This window comes from Chaetura pelagica, unplaced genomic scaffold, assembly GCF_000747805.2.
Source record: "Chaetura pelagica isolate M959 unplaced genomic scaffold, ChaPel_1.0 scaffold246, whole genome shotgun sequence".
NCBI classification, from domain to species: Eukaryota; Metazoa; Chordata; class Aves; order Apodiformes; family Apodidae; genus Chaetura; species Chaetura pelagica.
In genome coordinates this window covers 1,032,138-1,050,816 of record NW_009953647.1, presented here as the reverse complement: position 1 = coordinate 1,050,816, position 18,679 = coordinate 1,032,138, and the positions used below count along the sequence as shown (strand labels likewise).

Sequence of the window (18,679 nt, the reverse complement as noted above, 5' to 3'; positions counted from 1 at the left end):
TCCAGGAATTATTTTCTTAGGTTTTCAAGTGGTGTTCATCATACAGCATCTCCCAGCAGTACTGCAGAGGCAGCTGCCTTGCCAAGCTCAGGACAGGAGAGCATCTGTATTTCAGATGCCTCAGTATGTCTCAAAAGCAACCAAAAGCTGTGGCCAGCCACCAAGGCTTGACCACAGCTCAGTCCCTTTGTGTCCAACTCCTGCAGAGGTGCTGTGATTTTTAAAAAGTGGCCTTCACAGGAAAAGCACCCTCCAAAATGTGGTGCCTGAGAGCACCTAGCCCTTTAAAGAATCTCCTGCAATGTGCTCTCCATGCTGGTGCTGAGAAGAGGGCGCTGCAGGTCTGAGTTTTTAAACCACTGCCAGCTCAAAACACCTCGCTGATCTTCAGCAGGGACTGCAGAATATCTGCTCTGATTTAAACTGTTAATTGGTACCTGAAAAAAAAGGCAGTGGATATTGGTGCCAGCAAAGCTATACTTGCCTGTGGTCTTTGCATGAGTTGTCTGAAGTGCACAATGCCAGCACAGGACCATGAGAGGAAAAGTAATCACCTTTTAAACTGCTTTCAGCTCTAGCCCCTCTTGATGTATACACCACAACAAGCAGTTCCATCTCCAACCCACTGGCTTTCCTGCCAGCTTCCCATTCACAGCACAGCCACCTTGGTACCTTGTGCTGTGTGGTCAGTGCTGCTGCCTGTGATGCACTGTAGGCACTTTTATACTTTAAACACACATATATGCAGATTCCACCAAAGAGAAAAATGAGTCTTCAGGCTCAAGCAGGGAAAAGTTGCTGCCAGTCGTGGTCTCTGCTGAAAGGGGATCCTTGGGTGAACACTGAAGCACACTGCACTAAGTGCTGTGTGGTGACAAATGGTTGCTACCGGCAAACAGGTCATTTAATGAGTGACTACTGTCAATTTAAGTGGATGGCAGTATAATACATTGTGGTATTCAGCATTAAGCCAACCCTGACAAGCCACAGCAAGGCACGAGTTAGACCTGCACTTGAACCTGAGTGCTCTTGCCATGCTCAAGAATATTTGCCTGCTCTTTTCTGCTGAAAACCCCAGGAGAACAAAAGATCTTTTGAGGGCAATGTTTTAAACGTAAATGTGATGCAGTATGAAAATTCGCTTGTATAAAACCTGAAGGAGGATATAAAATGCTCAGAGACAGATAGACTGGTGCTGCCACTCTTGTTAGTTCTAGGATATACTGTTTCTTTCCCATTCATGAATAATTTTCTGTGAAACCTGTCTGAATAAGTCTTCTTGTGCACTGAACTTCAGCAACCCTGCAGCAAACACCCTCCCAAAGTGGTACCAGCTTGAAACAGTTCAGTGCTTGGTACTCTGCACTTACTGAGATAGCTTGAAAAAGAGAGTGACATGGCTTGGCTTTTTAAAGCCGGGGTTATTCTTCCAGGAGCAGCAGCCTGGGGACACCTGCCCCAGAGATGAATTTCACTAGCACACTGGGATTTTCTGCTCCAGGACTGTGTTTGTCATCCCTGCTGACAGCTGACAGCAGTCACTTGGTTGTGACCGACAGCCTCGGTCACACTGGCAAACACCCTGCTCCCAGGGGCTGGCCCATCTGTGTAGGGATGTCTGGAGTTGAGGTCTGTGGCTGAGAATTGCACTCCTCACCAGCCTTGCTCACGCTTCGTTCTTGGAGAAGCCGTCAGGTCCACACAGAGAAAGGACTGTCTGAAACTTGGCCATAATGAACTGAGCTTGTCGACTCCAGGCCTACCAGCAATGCCGTGTTCAATTGGGTGAACCCTGGGCAAAACAGCCCTCCACAAGTGGCTCAACACTGACATTTGCATTGCTACTACCTTCTGAAAAAACTGCATGAGAACCAATACAGGTGGTGCAGATGAACAGGGCCTGGAAGCATCTGAAGTTTACTTGGTGCAGCAGAAACCAGAAAATCTGAGTCTTGTCCACCAACTCCCACCTGCACACATTGTCTCCCTGGAGAGCAGCAATCATACTGATGCCTGGAAAGAGGTCCTTAAATGTTCCTCATCTTTGGCTGCTGAGTGAGTCAAGAGCAGCTGGTAATCAGCAACACCATCGAGCTGGGGTAGCAGACAGAAATCCAGATTGAGGAAAGCCCATTGCTCATAGCAATTCACAAGTGAAAAGCAAACTGGTTTATAAAAATTTATTTATTCCTGAAAGTGTACAACTAGAGTATCAAAATATTCCTTGGTGAAAGCAAAACAAAAGAGGATAGGAGAAGAATGCCAAGTGAAAAACATTTCCATGTTTCAGGGGAAGAAGCCTCTAGAGACAGAGCTTGGAGACTCCTCAAGATTAGAAGTTAAGGTCGTATTTCTATTTTACAGAATTTCCCATACCAGATCTGTAAGTTACCTCATTTACTCATAACTTGGTGGAATGGGTTTCTAGTTTGCTCTCTTTGAAAGCCCAAGTGCATCACACCAGTAAACAAAAGCTGTGTGTGGATTTATGTATCATTAGGTAATTGTCTTCCTTATGGTGACTGGATTATAGCTGCCACCAATATGCAAACCAGCTGAATTAAAATAGCACACTTGAACATTTCCAGTCTCTCTAAGCCTTATTACATGTTCTTCAACACCTGAATTTTTCTGACTAATTAACTCTTCCATTTGCTGGAAAATATTGAACGCAATTAGTACTTCAATGCACAGCCTCAATGTATGCCATGCCTAGCAGCTGAGCACTGTAAAAGAGCCCAGTGCTTGGCAGAAGAACTAGAAACCTGAAAGATAAAAGGGAGATTTATGCACATTCCCAGCAAGGCCTGCTGCAGAGTTTAATTGGCAAAGTTAGCAGCAAAGGGGCTGGAGAGAGGACCACCAAGGTTATGGCCCCAGTGCAAGTCCAAAAGCAGTAACAAGTTACAAATCCCAGGCTCAAAAATTAGCCATTACAGCTGGTTCCTCACTTCACATTCCCCCATGCCAACCTGCACAATCTCTTCTGATCAAGTCAGCCTGTTCCTTTGCTCTTCCCAGTCCAGCTTTACCTCTTCAAGGGGAGATACAAATCACTCCATCCAACCCTTCTGCAATTTCCTCCAGCCTCTGCCTGCACTCTTCCTGCAGCTGCTTCAGCTCTCTCTCCAGGCTGGCCTCTCTCATCTGCAGCTCTCTGATCACCTCTGCAGCACTGACAGCTGAAACAGGCTCCTTACATACAGACCTCCTGAAGCCTGTTTTGCTGGCAAGATGTTTGCTTCTGAACACCAGTCTGCAAGAACCATGCATTCTATTTTTCTTTGGAGCACAAAGGTGTGCAAGATCTAGCAGTTTTAGTTCAACACTTTCCTGTATCTTTCTAGCAGCAGTAGAGAACCCCTCCTTCTGTAGTTCTTCCTCTCTTCTTTTCACCTGCAAAGGAAAAAAAGGTGAGGAATTAAAAAAAAAGGTATAACAGATTCTGTGAAAAAATCCCCCTGCCAGAAAACCACTAAATGTCATGTTTGGACTAGGATGTACCAAAGCTGTGAGTGTAAACTTCAGTGCATGGCAGTGAAAACTGAATTAATCTAACTCTTGTTTTCTATCAGGTAGCAGCCCCAGTGACCAAAAAGCTGCCGTAGCCATTTGTTTGCAGATGCACAGTCCACCAGCCTCTCCACTGATGACTGATACACAAGAGCTCTGCATGCTTCCCACTTACCAAGGAGTGGGTGGTTTGACCTCAGAGTAAAACACATGGAGCAAAAAGGGGGACCCAGCAGAGTGGCCTTCATCACTGTTCTGCTTTAAGCCACCACCCTGTCATGACAGCTTAATTACTTTGTGATTAACAGTATTACTGCAGTTTGCAAATGCTTTCTGGCAATGCTAAAAACCAAGGGTGACAGCTGCAAGCTGAATTTCCTTCATTCTCAATTCTCATTAGGGGGTAACAAAGAAGAAAAGGAAAATAATGGAGCAGAGACAAAGGCTAAGACCAAAATGAGTACCAGGCAGCACACTTCCACTGAAGATAGGCTGAAGAAAACAAAGCTTTTCTTGTGACAGAATCACAGACTGGATGATAAAAGCAATTGTATACACTGGGATCTCTCCAAAGCATTTGATTTAATGTTCTCAATTTGATTTGTTAATAATTTGATTCGAAGAACTTGCAAGATGGTAATTGCCTTGCCAATTTTACTGTGGATTAAACATGAATTCAGTGACTCATTTCAAAACGTAGTTGTCACTGGGGAAACATGCATAAGAAAAGGTACCCTGCTACAGCCTTCAGGGAAACTATTCTGGGTCCAAAGGTATTTTCTGTTTTTGCTACAGCAACAAGATGCCAAATCAGCTCAGCCAAAAAGCAGTGAAATTTCAAAAAAGCAACCTGCACAAATCCCAGAGCTCTCCTGGAACTCGTGTGCAGTTCTGGAGTTCACGCTTTTAAGAAACACAAGGAAACAGAGAGTAGGATTCAAAGGCAGGTGACCCAATGAGCCACTGCCCAGAAAACAAGACTTACAGTATGAAACTTCAAGAGCTCAAACTATTCCATTCATGGCAAGATATACGAATTGTTTTAGATTCTAAAAGAAAGTGGTGAGAGGTCAGACTTTGCTGACAAAGCTGTAAGAAGATCAAATGGATGAAAATTTGAGTTAGATATTCAGCTTCAGAATAAGATGTTGTTTCCTACTGTGAGGATAATGAACCATGAAGCATTTCATTGCCGCTCAGAGATGAATCCTTCGGCCAAAGCTCAGTGCTAATGACAGCCCCTTCCAGCCTTGAAACTGCTCTGCAACCCCTCCCTTCCCTGACCACAGGTGAAGCTGAACAACTCCTTGGGGTTTTAAATCTGCAGATCTGCATTAAATATTGGTATCCCACATATCAGGGCTTTGACAAACTCCCTGTAAAGTCAGGGGTATTTTGGTATCTCTCTGAATCACCAGAGATTGGTCAGGACTCAAACCAAGGACAAGAGTCCTACAGTAGCAAACCCCCCTGCCTTTGTCATGCTACAACTGCTCAGGGTCAAACCAGCTGCTGTATCTGAAGAAAAAAGGGCTTTTTCCATAGATCAGTAGGGAGGGTTTTACTACTGAAATAAACTCAGAAGCTTATGAAATACAAAGGTTCAGACTATGCTCTCTTACAGTGCAAACCACTGCAGGCACGAGGGCTGCAGCCACAGTTAAATTTCCCCACTGACACCAGCTTCACAGGGCTTCACTCACCCCAACTTCTTCACCAGAATATCTTTGTGAGCTCTGCAATCAATTAATCCTCTCCATAGTCTTTGGATGGGTTATTCTCCCTATCCCCCACCCCTGCTCAAGAAAGATTAAGAAAATCAATCATCAAATCAGAAAAGGAGTGAATTTGTCTGAATTTTTCCTATCACGTTCAAGGCTTTATCGATGCAGAACTGTCTGTTAAAGGAAACCTCTGCTCATTAAGGTACTTGAATAGAGCACTGAAGATGAGAGAAGTCTATCTTTGCCCTTGCCCAAAAACCCAGGGTCCTTCCTTATCATAATCCCCAGGGAATCCCAGGACATCTCTTGCTGTTGGCAAAAAGAATATCTGAGGACCAATTCTCTAACATCGCTTTAGAAGAAACAAAACGGAAAACATAAAATCAATGTTATCTGGTCTTCTCACTGCCAATTAATAATGGACAATGATGTCTGCACAAAGTGGATTTAACAGTGGAATCCAGGACGGGAAAAAATTCCTGTTAATCACAAAGAACAAAATCACTCTGCAAACAAAGACCAGAAAGTGTTACTTATTTTTCATACTGAACTCAGAGAGAATACTAGTAGGGCTGCATGAAACTATTCCTAATGAAACTTAAGTTTTCATATTCTCCACTGGCTAAAACTGGGAGAATTTTATTATCTGTTGTGCAAGGCACATGATGGAAGAGCATGATTTTCTCAACACTAAGTACATTGAGTTCTAACTCACAGCAATAGAAAATAAGAACTACTGTCCTGAAGCAGAATCAGCTCTAAGGACAAGGACAACAGCCTTACAGTTAGGCAGTCAGGGAAGCAGAAGTATAAGAAAGTCTGACATCTGAGTATCAGAAGGGCATCACACATTATCTTCTGTAAAGAGGACCAATACTTCCTGAGATAACATTAGAAGAACTTTACAGGGGAAATTCTCAAAAGAATTAATATGAAATAAAGGTGCAAGTTTAGCAAAGCACTATTTATTTTGTATGAGCACAGCCTGGAGTTGGAAAGCCAGCTCAGGTTCTTTCTTGCACTGTTCTTCCTGGTAAGCTCTGCAACCATAAGTATGTCTACAAATACTCTAGTTGCAGTTTGTAGATTTCAATAGCTAAATATCTCTGAGGGTTACACTTGAGTAATATTCTTTACTCTTCACATTCTGAACACTTGGGAAAATACTCAATAACCTCCTCCTGTATGGTTAACTGAGGCTCTGTAACAGCTTGCTGTCTCCCATTAGTCAGCACACAATGATCATTCCACACTGCAAAACAATCTCAGCAGACCACTTTGTATTAAACAAACATATTGTAATAGATTAGAAGCCTCAGCATCTTGTGCCTGCCTGTTCTCCATCCCACAGCTCTGCCTTTCAGACTCAATCTACCAGCTGGAAGCTGAATTCCCACTTAGGTACTGACAACTGCTGCACATCCTCTCCGAATAAATACAGCAACGTGATAATCATCGTTTCCACTTCTACAGAACCAAGCTCATCCCAAAGGGAGCTGGTGCATTTTCAGAAAAGCCCTGACAAACGTAGAGGGAATCAGCTCATGAGGAATCTTCAAAGTGACACAGATCCTTCTCTGCAGTGAGCACTGATGCACACAGCAGAGCAGTTGCTGTCAGACACTGTAACTGAGTCCATGGAAGTGTCTGTCCTTCTGCACACTCCAGGGTCAACATACCCTACCAGGTTTCACACTCCCAAGTTTACCTCACAATAAGCTGTCAGTAATCTCCCATGGCATGCAAGTCTTCTCACCAGCCCTGTGGGGGCTGCACACAGATGCCATAAGTGAACACCAAGGCCAGTACTCCCGCTGGCTTCCTTCTAGCTCTTCACCTCACCATGTCACTAACCACCGTTCAGAACTGGACAGTGGCCAAACTGCCCCTAGTGCTCCTAGATGGTTTCCTTTAAAATAACTTAAGTCTTCCAAAAGACCTCCACAGGTTTTCAAAAGGTATTAAAAACTAAAAGCTAAATGGAAAACCATAATAATTTTCATGTTCTAAGGAGAAGCCAATGAGTTAGTGTAACTGCAGATAGGAGTTCTGCATCTTAGATCATGGACTGAAAAGGGAATGAAGTGAGAGACAGCCTGTGCTGTCCTTCCTAAACTTGACACAGTGCAAAGGGTGGAGGTGTTCAGCCACTGCTGCAAGATCCACAGGCAGGAATATGCAAAGGACAAAGTACTAGAACAAATGTCTTCAACACCAGCTGAAGGGTGGGCAGAGACAAGTGGCTTCTAGTTCCTGGCATGGCGGAATTAAGCCAGGCAGGACATCTATCAAGTGTGGAAAGTTCTTCCCATCTTCCCACAAGCAGCACCATGACTGAGGATATGTTCCAAAAACATTTGGGCTGAGGTCTCATTAAGGCAAATGGCCAAGACAAAACAGAAGAGGGTGGGCCCATTCCAGAGTTGGAAAGGGGCAGTGAGGTGAGGCTAATCCAAAAAACAGGCTGAACAGGCACCACGGCTCAGTCCCCAACACAGTGAATTAACTGCTGCACTGATGCACAGGAGAAGCATCAAGCCTGCAAACACCTACAGACATGATTAACTCCCCAGCACTTCTTCATATCTATCTTCTCAGGAATTTCTTCTACTCTACCACTGGTTCTTTCATCCAGACAGTGCTTTCAGCAATTTTCAGTCCTGGAAATCTCTTGCTTTTGAAAAAAAATTATAGCAGTGGCAAATAATGAAAAAAGATAACATGTTGCACATTTTAAATAAGCTGCCTTCCAGCTTCTTTACATGTTCTACTGTTTTGAGGCCAGAAAGCAATATTCAGATTCACCTCCTCTGGATGTGTGCTAATAAGTCATGTGGACAGCTCCTGTATTTCAGTTTACCCATCTTGTGGAGCTCTACTTGTGGCAACTGTTTAGATGACCTACACATTTAGCTCATTTGATGTCTCCTCAACGAGGAGACCTTCCAGCTCTTCACAATTACAGCTGTGGTTTCCTTAGTTCCCTCACATTTGCTTGCACCTCGCTGGTAATGAGCTTCCCAGAGCTTTGTGTATCATTCCACACAGCTTGGAAATATCCCCAAGAGGATCAGACTTATAGCAGCTCACTAATGAAAAGTGCAGTAAAGGATCATGCACAAAATGGTTCTTTTTTTTTGCTAAGCAGTAAGCTGGATGTGAGCTTATTTGGAGATAATTTTACCAACATGCAAAACATCCCAAAGAGATGCTAAGAGATCTAGGTAACAACATCACATGATTTAAGTAGTTTCCAGTAATGACCTAACAAAAGTAACAATCTTACAAATGCTGGAAGGCAACAGTTCAGCTTGTTAAAACCTCACATGGCAACATGAAAGGCTTAGAGAGCAAATGAACACCCTGCCTCTCACTTACATACTGGAAGGAAGCCACTACCCAGAGATGAAGCTGGAAGTGGAGCAGCCATGCAAGGTCCAATCATCTCTTTTGAGGAAGAGACTGGAGGGAGGCATAGGAGCATTTCCATGTTATGGTTGTGTCTGTTGCCAGCTTCGAGGAAGGAGCTGAAGAACAAATTGCTGGAGCTCCTTTTGAAGTGGATGATAAAGACAAGAATCATGTAATTCTTTTTAAATTGCTATCTCTTCAAGTCATGCTAGGAGTTTTGCAGCAATGGCTAAAACAACAGTATTGTTCAGGAACACAAGCTGCACAAGCCTAGAAACAGCACATTTTCTGCCTCCAGTCCTATCTGTCCACTCTCTTATGAATAGGGAGAAGACCCAATATGCATCCAGCATGAAAAACAAATTACTCTTTTAATTCTGTACAGATACCACATGCCTGCCTTTGCTGGAAAACACAGTGCAGAATGCTCTTTGCTCCAAGTCAAACAGAAAAAAAACTGAGGTCTTGTCTTTTGGGGTTGGAGAGAGAGAGGAAATTAGGAAATATAAATGGAAGCAATATCCAAGCCACCGCATCATACTGCCTTTGCTATCAGGGCATAATCACCCAATACCTTTTGTAAACTCCTCTAGTTTCTCTGAAAACACCAAACAGCATTTGACTTGCAGAAGTTTTTATTCCTAAAGTTAGCTCATTTCTGAGATGAATTTTAAAGCTATCATATCTAAGATGGTCCCCTGCATCTGGGGAGTTGAAAAGAGTGAAGTAAAGCATTACACACTTGAAAATATATGATTAATGAGGGGACAGATTGCAGAAATATAAAAGCCCTGCCACGCCAGCCAGTGCACATCCCTCAATGGCTCACAACAGCTCCCCAGCACATCACAGTACCCGAAGCAGGGGTACTGAGAGGCATTCCCCAGGTTAGAAAAGCTGCCCAGAGCTCTCTGTATCTACTGAGCAGACTCTCACTCAACAAACAAGCATCAATTATAGACAAAGATCTGTAAGGAAAAGATGAAAGCAGGCTAAGCATGGAGACCCTGGTATCGCTCAGAGCCTGCTGGCACAGGTGCTGCACAGAAATCCTGACAGCTGAGGGCTGGAAACCAGGCACTGCAGATTAAGGCTAGTTGAGGAGTTTTCCAATTCCAGACTGGAATCCAGATCAGTCCAGGGACTGAACCTTGCAAACACTTGTTTTTAATCAGTACAAGCCTGAATAACACTTTCTAAATTATATATATATATAATTATTTTTTTCTGTCTAAGTTTATGTCTAGTGTTTATTCCACCACCCAACTCTTTTCACCCACCCTCTGAGAATAACATTGCAGAACTGCAATCCCAGCTGAAAGTATCTGGGATACAGAAAACAGGATAGAGACTACTTTTAAGAAAGCCCTCCTTGTCAGCTCTCAAAAAAAGAGCACCAAAAAAGAGAGCAAAAGGAAATAAGCAAAAGTATCAATAGCATAGAATGGGGAAGAGCAGAGTCCAGAAAACATAGCAGAAAGGTCTGTAAGCATGAAATAAAAGTGCAATACAATAAAAAGAGCCACAGGGAACCCACAATTCTTACCCACAACTTCTGTGTGCTCCTATACAAAAATTTCCTGGCTGTACAATACACATTCTGCACCTCACTACACAAAGAGTAGTGCTGAAAGACACTCAGCATGGTCTGTCTGTGCAAGAAGATGCCCAGGCAGAGTTCATCTCAGAGATCATTAGAGATGGCAAGAACTGAACAAGTCAACATGGCTGCTCTTCATGGTTGTCACTGTTTTCTGTACAGACAGTTATGAATAACCCAAGTGTTTTGTGTGCTTGGGCGTCCCCAAAGGCATAAAAGTAAAACCTTTTTCATGCATAAGCAGGGTGAGGGCTTTACACTTCTTCAACAATAAACAAAAAATAATTTGTCCAGAGGGGCAGTTTCTTATAACAACATCCTTGCTTTTTTTTTTTTGGAACAATCATGGTTGTGTGTATGACAAATCCTTTTCTTCCTTAGACAGTGACCCATTCAGCCTCAGAGAAGAAAAAGAGACCATTTCAAGGGATGCTGTGAATGTGTAAGTGATGGAAGAATTAAATCCTGCTGCTCCTGCTTCTAGGGAAAAGCTACCAAGCAGGGGGGACAGGACCCTGCAGTGCCTATGAAGTTCAAACATTTGCTGAACAGTGACTTCCAAGAAAACCAAACCCCAATCTTCAGAAAAAAACATCTAAAGGTATTTGCTGCTTATAGAAAAACAAGACAAACCACAAAACCCCACAAGTTAAAGTAAAAGCAATATCTGCAATCAGCTGTTCTGAAAACACTACAACACTGAGTAAGCAGGTGTTTTATTGTAAAAGAAAACCTCGCTCCAATTGCAAATTCATGTCTTACAGTAACTTGCCCAAATGTAATTTCAAATCTCTAAAAAAGTTACAAAGTTAGTACTGCAACTCTATAAAACCTGTCTCATTGAATGAAGATTCTTTGCCATAAGCTTTCCAGGTTTTTAATTTTCTGCAGCTATTTCTACACACTGAAAAGTAACCACTTAAAAATACTGGAAAACATAACTTTCTTTTTTACTAGCTGAATACTTCCCACATTGTTCTGCCTAAAAGAGGTTTCTTTCTTCTTTTGAACAAAGAGACTCGTGAAATAGTTCATTTAATACCAATGTTCATGCATTTAAGGCTTTAAAGTCATAATAAACTGTTTGATTACTATAACCTACCACAAAACACAGGCAGCAGTATCTCATCTAGTCATTTCTGCAATGTTCTACCACATTTTTGTAAGCTACAGGGTCTCTTCTAGAAATATACACTTTTGTTGTATTAAAACACAGGCTCCAGGAGATAAGAAACTACCTTATCACTGTGTTATCTCAACAGTGAAATACATTTATGGTTAAAAATATGCACCTTTTCACTGAGTTCTGCCTCAGTGACCATCTGGGACTTTTTATAACACCTAAAGTCTTACAGTCTCAAAACTTCACTTCAGCCAAAGAACTTGCAGAATTTGATCCAGCTATAACTTTACCTTTTACACTTTTCTCACCTCGCAAAAAGACACACCTAATAATTCCTTTATTCTCTTTGTAACCTTTCAACCATTTTCCAATTGTGATGGTGGGATAAGTGGGGCCAACACATTTCATTTACACTCTGAATTGTCATCTCTGTCTTATCTGTCATCTAATGACCAGTAGCAGATAGCTGCACCTAGTTGCCAATAACCTAACAACTTTTCCATGACCCATCACCATTATCTTCTGTTTCATAAGGTCAGGAAATGCAAAGGTTTGCACACATCCAAAACCTCATGCTGTAAGGCAGATCACACTGGTTTGTGGTAAACATGTGGGCATTTCTTACTAATCCAGCAACAGTAGGAAACTCAGTTTCTAATTACAATGGCTAAAGCAAAAATTCACCTTAATATAATTAGTAATTTCTAAGACTCATTGTTAGTTTAGCAAGAAGAAAATCTTTGATCTTTGGAATTTGTGGTGAATAAACAAAAGGGGTGATCCCAAAGTAATGGGATCATTACAAATTGGCACCCCCCCACCACCCCCAAGAGGGCATTATTTGTTTGATAAACTCTGAAGTGGTTTTAGACAGGCTGTAAAGCTGAGCGATTGCAACTGACAGAAGATGTAATTATACAAGCAGCTGCATTTCAAATTTTGCCTGGATTTGCAATTTCCTGCAATTAGAGAGGAATGTCTATATCTCCATCTTAGGCATTTTAAGCAAGACATTCACTCTTCAAACCCTCCCAGGCACATCTATTGTCATCCCAAGACAAATTTGCAGGGAAACCACAGAGAAGGAATGTATCTATTTTATCTAGGAATAGAAGGTCAGCTTTTAACTGAGAGAGGAGTCCTCTGAGGGGAAACTAAAAATATAGTTTTAATATCAGGAATGCACATAGCTGCATCTGATGAGATCGACTGCCATGGTCTGTCAGGGAGGGCACTGCTGTATTGTGCTTCCTTTTATTATGCAGTGACACTGCACAGCGCTCTGAAAGTCTTCAGAGTAACATCCACACTGCTCTCCAACAGGAAGCTTATAGATGGTGAGGAAGGGCAGTAATGGAAAGTTAGAAGTTAATGAAAGCATTTAAATAAGATGATTTCATTAAGATTGAGCTGGTTTTGTCTCAATGGATAACAGAGTTGTTGGTTTGGTTTGCTTGGGAGGCTTTTTTTGCTTTGTGTTGTTGTTTTTTTTTAAAAGATAATCAAATGGGTCTGTATTTAAGACTCCTGTATCTAAATGCCACAATTATAGGAGTCAGAAAAGACACTTCAGCTTAAGATAAAGATACACGATTAAGAAAACAGGAAAAGGACACCATTAAGATTTTTCAGGGTCTTTACCACAAAAATGAAAACTGTATCTCCAACTATCAACACAAAACCCCAGAACACAACTGTTAAAAGCATTGCCTTTTTGAGCCTACAAATACCTATCACACAGGCAAAAGCACATGGAAAATTAATCCTTTTAGGCCTAAAAGCAACTGACCTCTGACTGCTGTGCAATGAGCCCATGTGCACAGACCTTTTTCCAGTAAGGGCTCTTCTTACCCAGCTCTTAGCCTGCAACAGAGCTGCACTGAATCCTACCCTTGAAGAGATACACCAAAAGGCAGTTGCTTCAAGGACAGCCTTTGGGTTGCATTGCTGAATGACACACCTGAGGCAAACAGCAAAGAAAGAAGGCAGCTATGGTGAAAGCCTCATGAGACACATCCCTCTTTCACAAAGCTACAAAAAAGTTTCCTCTCGCATGAATATTTTCTGAATTCTCTGTTCCTGAGCTTTTAGCATGAGTAATTAGCTTTTCCAGTGGTTAACTTTTGAGGGAAACAACTGAATTCAAAGGAAAAAAAAACAAAACAGATGGGAGTTAAAAAAAATGTAATGTGATTACTCTGTTGCAGCAACACTGTGGACAAAACAGGGACAAAAATTAATAAACGGTCTTCAAAGATGCAATTTCTGCTTCACCTCTGTTGAGCTAAAGAGGATGTCAGCACAAAAAGAGCAGACATGAAGCATCAGCAATAGCATCCAACAAGATGGCCAGGATCACTGTGCTCTGGAGCCAGGAGCTCATCTAAACCTCTTCAGCTGTTTCCCATGCAAGCCCACCACATGGCACAGTCCCACTGCTCTCAGAAATGTGAGACAGCTCCAGGCAGGAGCATCGAACTTGCAGATTCTTTACCACTGACTTCAAGGAATCACAGTTCAGCCTTCTGGAAGCCCCCTATGCCACACAATTCTGAATGCACAACACAAGGAGTAAGAGATGAACATCAATTTCCTTCCCCAAATTATAAACCTTCAGGATTTTAGAGTCATTATTAGAAAAATTAAATTCTAACAAGTCCAGTTTTTTATAATGCATTTCTTTTTAACTACAGTTTTATCTCTAGAATTTTCAAAACCCCATAACTCAATCAGAAGATCACACAAATATAGTAATAGGCATATACTGAAAATATAGGATATGAAAGCCTGAATACATCAGTGTAAGTAACTCAGACACTCGCAAAAAGGCTGCAGTGCTACTTTGAAAAAGACCCTGACAACTACAAATTACAAAGGAAGTCAACAGACAAGTACTGCTTTGTGTAATAAATTGCTCACTTATTTTTCAATTTGTTCTTCCAAACTTTTATCTTGGGCAGCAGAGACAATCACTGATGATATGAGATACCATCTCAGATCTAAGTGACTTGCAGAGGCTCAGAAGGTCCAATTTTGTTTTAAGTAGACCTTTATCACTGTGCAACATGAAAGTAGCCACTCCAAAAACAAAATGCTGCTTGTGACTTGCAGGTCTCTGTATTACCCTGCTTTGGGAGAACAGGAAGTGAAACAAATTCAAACAACACAGTCCCTGTACATACAGCCAAAAAGAGGAACGTTTATACAAACCACTCCTAAAATACACAGATGAAAGGAAGGTACTATCACGTACAAATTTTCAGAAAAGGATCAGTCTTATGAAAAATTATAAGGAAAATGAACAAACAAACAAAAAAACTCAAACCCACGACTTCCAGGGATTTTCTTCACTCCCAAGCCAGTTTGGTTTTCAGTTAGAAAATACTCCCTTGTCCACTCCAGTGGCTTTGTATGACTGCTACATAACCTCCACCAGCACCCAGCCCTGCTGCTCTTCTCTCTGCTTTTGGCAGAGGCAGGAGCATCCAGAGCAGCACAGGTCACTCCAGCAACCCAGCCCCATCCACAGCTACGGCATGAGGCAAACAAACTTGAACTCCCAGGCAGAGATTTGTCAATGTAAAATATTTTCAGTGAAAAAGCAGACCTTTTCTAATGCCCCTACTCTTAAGACGCACTCAGCAGTTTCTCTCATTAGCTCACAGCTCCCTGGTGAGTACCAGCTGTAGCTGGATATGAAGCTGCTTGAATGGCCATCGTGACTCCTGCAGCAAAGGCTGGGCTCTACAACTGGCCTGCAAAGGGAAAAATCAAACAGCTCCCAGGGTTTTGAGAGAGCCAGTAAGATGACGAGTTAAAAGCAGCAAGTTCTGAGCTTAGAAGTGTACTAAAGCTTTATTTAGATGCATTTCTGGCTGGGAAGCAGAGATGTGACAGTACTAAATCACAGATTTTTGTCAGCTCTTCTGAGAAAGAGGAGAAAGACAAAAATGAATTGGGTACTTCTGTGATCAAGTACCCTTGATTGCAGGGCAGACAACTGAGAGAACAAGGCCAAGGCTTTAAGAAAAAAAGGAAACTTGTAATTAAGCTCCAAATGCATGAATGCAAACAGTCCTTCTAAAACCATGTCTACTAACTCACCTAAACACTAAGCTATACTGGCAAAGTACACAATGTTTGTAAATCCAGCTGGCAGAGGAACTCATCCCAACAATCTGAGCCCAGAGCTGCAAAGCAAGCCAGAGACCTCCTGGAAGTTACAGTCCTCAGAACACACACTGAAAGCTTCAGTAAAACACACTAAGAGTGTTTCAGGTAGAGCTGCTCTAAAATAGAACCACTGGCTCTGGTGTTCAATAGGATCGTTGTCACTCAGAATTAGCAATGTCACCAAGATGTTGCCCTTGTGGAGGACAGGATTTTTTGCAGCAGCTCACCACTTGCAAGTGTCTCAAAACCCAGCTACCTTGTGCTCTTAAGTACCTCAAATCCCACTCATTAGCCTCCAAGCTTTTAACATTCAAAAGATAAAGGTGATTTATGGGGCCTGCCACCTCATACACAGTTTTCATCTGCACCCTACAGGCATTCCTAGTCTTTGTCTATGTTTTATTGTGTGTTTTGACTGTGATAACTTAAGTACCACACTTCTTAAAAATGCACTAAAGCATTTACAGTGGCTACAAAACACATTCTCTTACTGGAATGGGTTTTTTTATAGTTTATTGTTAACTAAAGCTCATCTAAAATTTATTGGAGTATAATTCTTCAGCTGCATTTATTACATGTTTCACAGCCTTGGTCAGTATCCAACATGTTGGCAAATAATAGGAGCAAAATATTAACACTGGTTATTGACTAAACTTAAACTGGTCCTGTCACCTGAACATTCTGCATTTTGGCAAAGGAAGGGAAAACAGCATATTTCAGGAAGCAAGAAAAACTTTCACCAATGTGTACTTCAAACCCCAGAGTTTTGCACACAAATCAGGAGACAGCACTCAAGTTTTTAATGTATCTCTCTTCCCTAAGGAGCTGGAGTCATTTAGAATATATAAGCCCCATGAAAAATGTCAGGCTGGGTAATTTATTTTCAGTTACAGTTTTTGTGTGTGTTTGAAATTGGTTTGCTGATTTAGCAACTGGTACACAGAGTCTCTCTGTCTCTCACACAGTTCAGCACTCACTGAGCAATCCACACAGCAACTTGCATCTGCAAAAGAATACTTTTTCATCTCTTTGTATGCTGCAAGCTTAACACTCACTATTCAAATCAGACCAAACTGCAGAGTTCTCAGAAGTGAGCAAGACTCAAAAATCTCCCAGCTCTGCCTATCTGCAGTAACTTTCCATCTGTATGCCAGCCTTAAACCAGGCTAACTAGAGGCATGATGTCTAATGCAAATGTTAGCTCTGGCTGTTAAGAGGCGAAGTGATGCACAGAGGTGGCTTCTTTCCTTCTCCCAACACAAGAGAGAGCGCACTGCCCTCCAGCAGCAATGACTTGGATCTCCACCAGTCTCCGTGGGCACTTAGCAGGAGCAAGCAGCCTCAGACTCCTGCTAGGAATATTGATGAGTGACAAATAAACCAATGCATGAGCAAAAAGTGAATATAAACATTAGGATCTTACTCCCTACTGCTTATAGCAGATCCACGCTTTCTAATAACCCAAATCTGCTAATACCATGGTAATTCCATCAAAAGCAAATCTAATCCTACATTTAACTAAATCAGAACTACACATAAAAGCCATCAGCCTTCTCCCACATTTCCATCTTCCTGTCTATGTTCTCCTTTGCTTCCTTTGATGGATGCTTCTCTTGTCTCCCTGGGTTTTCTCCCTCTACCCAGGCATCTGGGCCCAGCCAGCCATGCATTTCCAAAAGCTGCTCTTGTGGCCTTGCTAGTTCTTCAATTTCCTTTTGCATTAAAAGTTCCACTGACAGCTGCTCAGTGCTCCAGATGGAGGTTTGCAAACACAAAGTGGAACACAGAAATGCTCTGGGACTGGGGAAGGGACAAGAGAAGGGAATGTGCTGACTGAGGAAACACACTGGCACTGAACCATTCCCTACCACTCTTCCACTTCCTGCACCCCAGACGGCCTGGATAATTAACTACTTGCTATACTAAAATCTTCATATTAGCTGAAAGCCCAGAGAACTAGAATAAACAGGAGAAACAGCAAAGATGAAATGTGAACAGCTTGCTTTTTTAAAAAAAAAAAAAAAAAAAAAGAGCTTCACACTGGCACTGAACCATTCCCTACCACTCTTCCACTTCCTGCACCCCAGACGGCCTGGATAATTAACTACTTGCTATACTAAAATCTTCATATTAGCTGAAAGCCCAGAGAACTAGAATAAACAGGAGAAACAGCAAAGATGAAATGTGAACAGCTTGTTTTTTTAAAAAAAAAAAAAAAAAAAGAAGAGCTTTTCACAAGCCTTCAGAGTTCTCCAGCACGAGCTGAGCTGCCCCTTTGCCAGAAGCCCTGGTTTAAGGCAGCAGAAACACAACCTTGCCTCACACCAGTGGAGGAGGAAACATGGCACACCAGGAGCCAGTCCAGTTCCCACTGCTGCCCCTCACCATTCACATAGAAAATAATAGGATTTACAGTTCCCTCATCTACATCCACACAGCACACGTGCCTTTACTTTTCTGCAGGTTAGCCACACACAGAGCACAGCCACCAAGCACAGCCAAGTGGCAACTAAGGTTCCCACAGCTCTTCTCCCCCTCCCAATTCATTACAAGGCTTACAGAAAAACTTTGAAAGTGCACATTTCAGTAGCTAAAATTTAATTCAATCTTGGTAAGAAAAACAAACAAAAAAACCCAAAACCAAATCCAGAAAGATGCAAGAATGTGTTTCAGCATCAAGTTCTGGAGCTGTTCCTTACTTCAAATAACAAAGACTTAAATCAAAGTACATCAAAAACATTCAGTCTTCTATAAATGCAAGATCCATGGAAAAAAAATTCCTTTTATTAAGACTCTACAAGGTCTCCAGCAGTGTGCTGTCATGAGCTGGTAGTGGCAAAAAGTTTGAGAGAATCACAGCACTCTTGAGATGGAGGAAAAGCCTCTCTCTGTTTCAGTCCCTGACATCCCCACTTGATGGGAGTGTCCCAGGCCATACCTGTCACCACAACCATCCCTACACCTCCCCTCTCCCCAGCAAAAGAAAACAAAACCTCCCTCTCCCACACAGCCCCTCCCCAACACTTATCTTCTGAAATGGGCAGCCCTGCATTCTATCCCCCCTAACAAGGCTGTGGGTGCAGCACTCTGGGGAAACCGGGGGTTACTGGATGGAGGAAGAGGTGACCAATCAGC

At 42.2% G+C, this 18,679-nt stretch overlaps 1 protein-coding gene across 1 annotated transcript in view; it reads right to left on the bottom strand.

Annotated features, from left to right (window-relative positions):
• Positions 1-3,036: 3,036 nt before the first annotated feature.
• The window catches only part of LOC104390725 (chromosome unknown open reading frame, human C14orf80), a 72,349-nt gene continuing 56,706 nt past the window's right edge, over positions 3,037-18,679 (bottom strand). The window contains exon 9 of the mRNA XM_009999918.1: positions 3,037-3,396. Within this exon, the coding sequence (XP_009998220.1) occupies positions 3,037-3,396 (360 nt within the window). The remainder of the gene's footprint in view (positions 3,397-18,679) is intronic.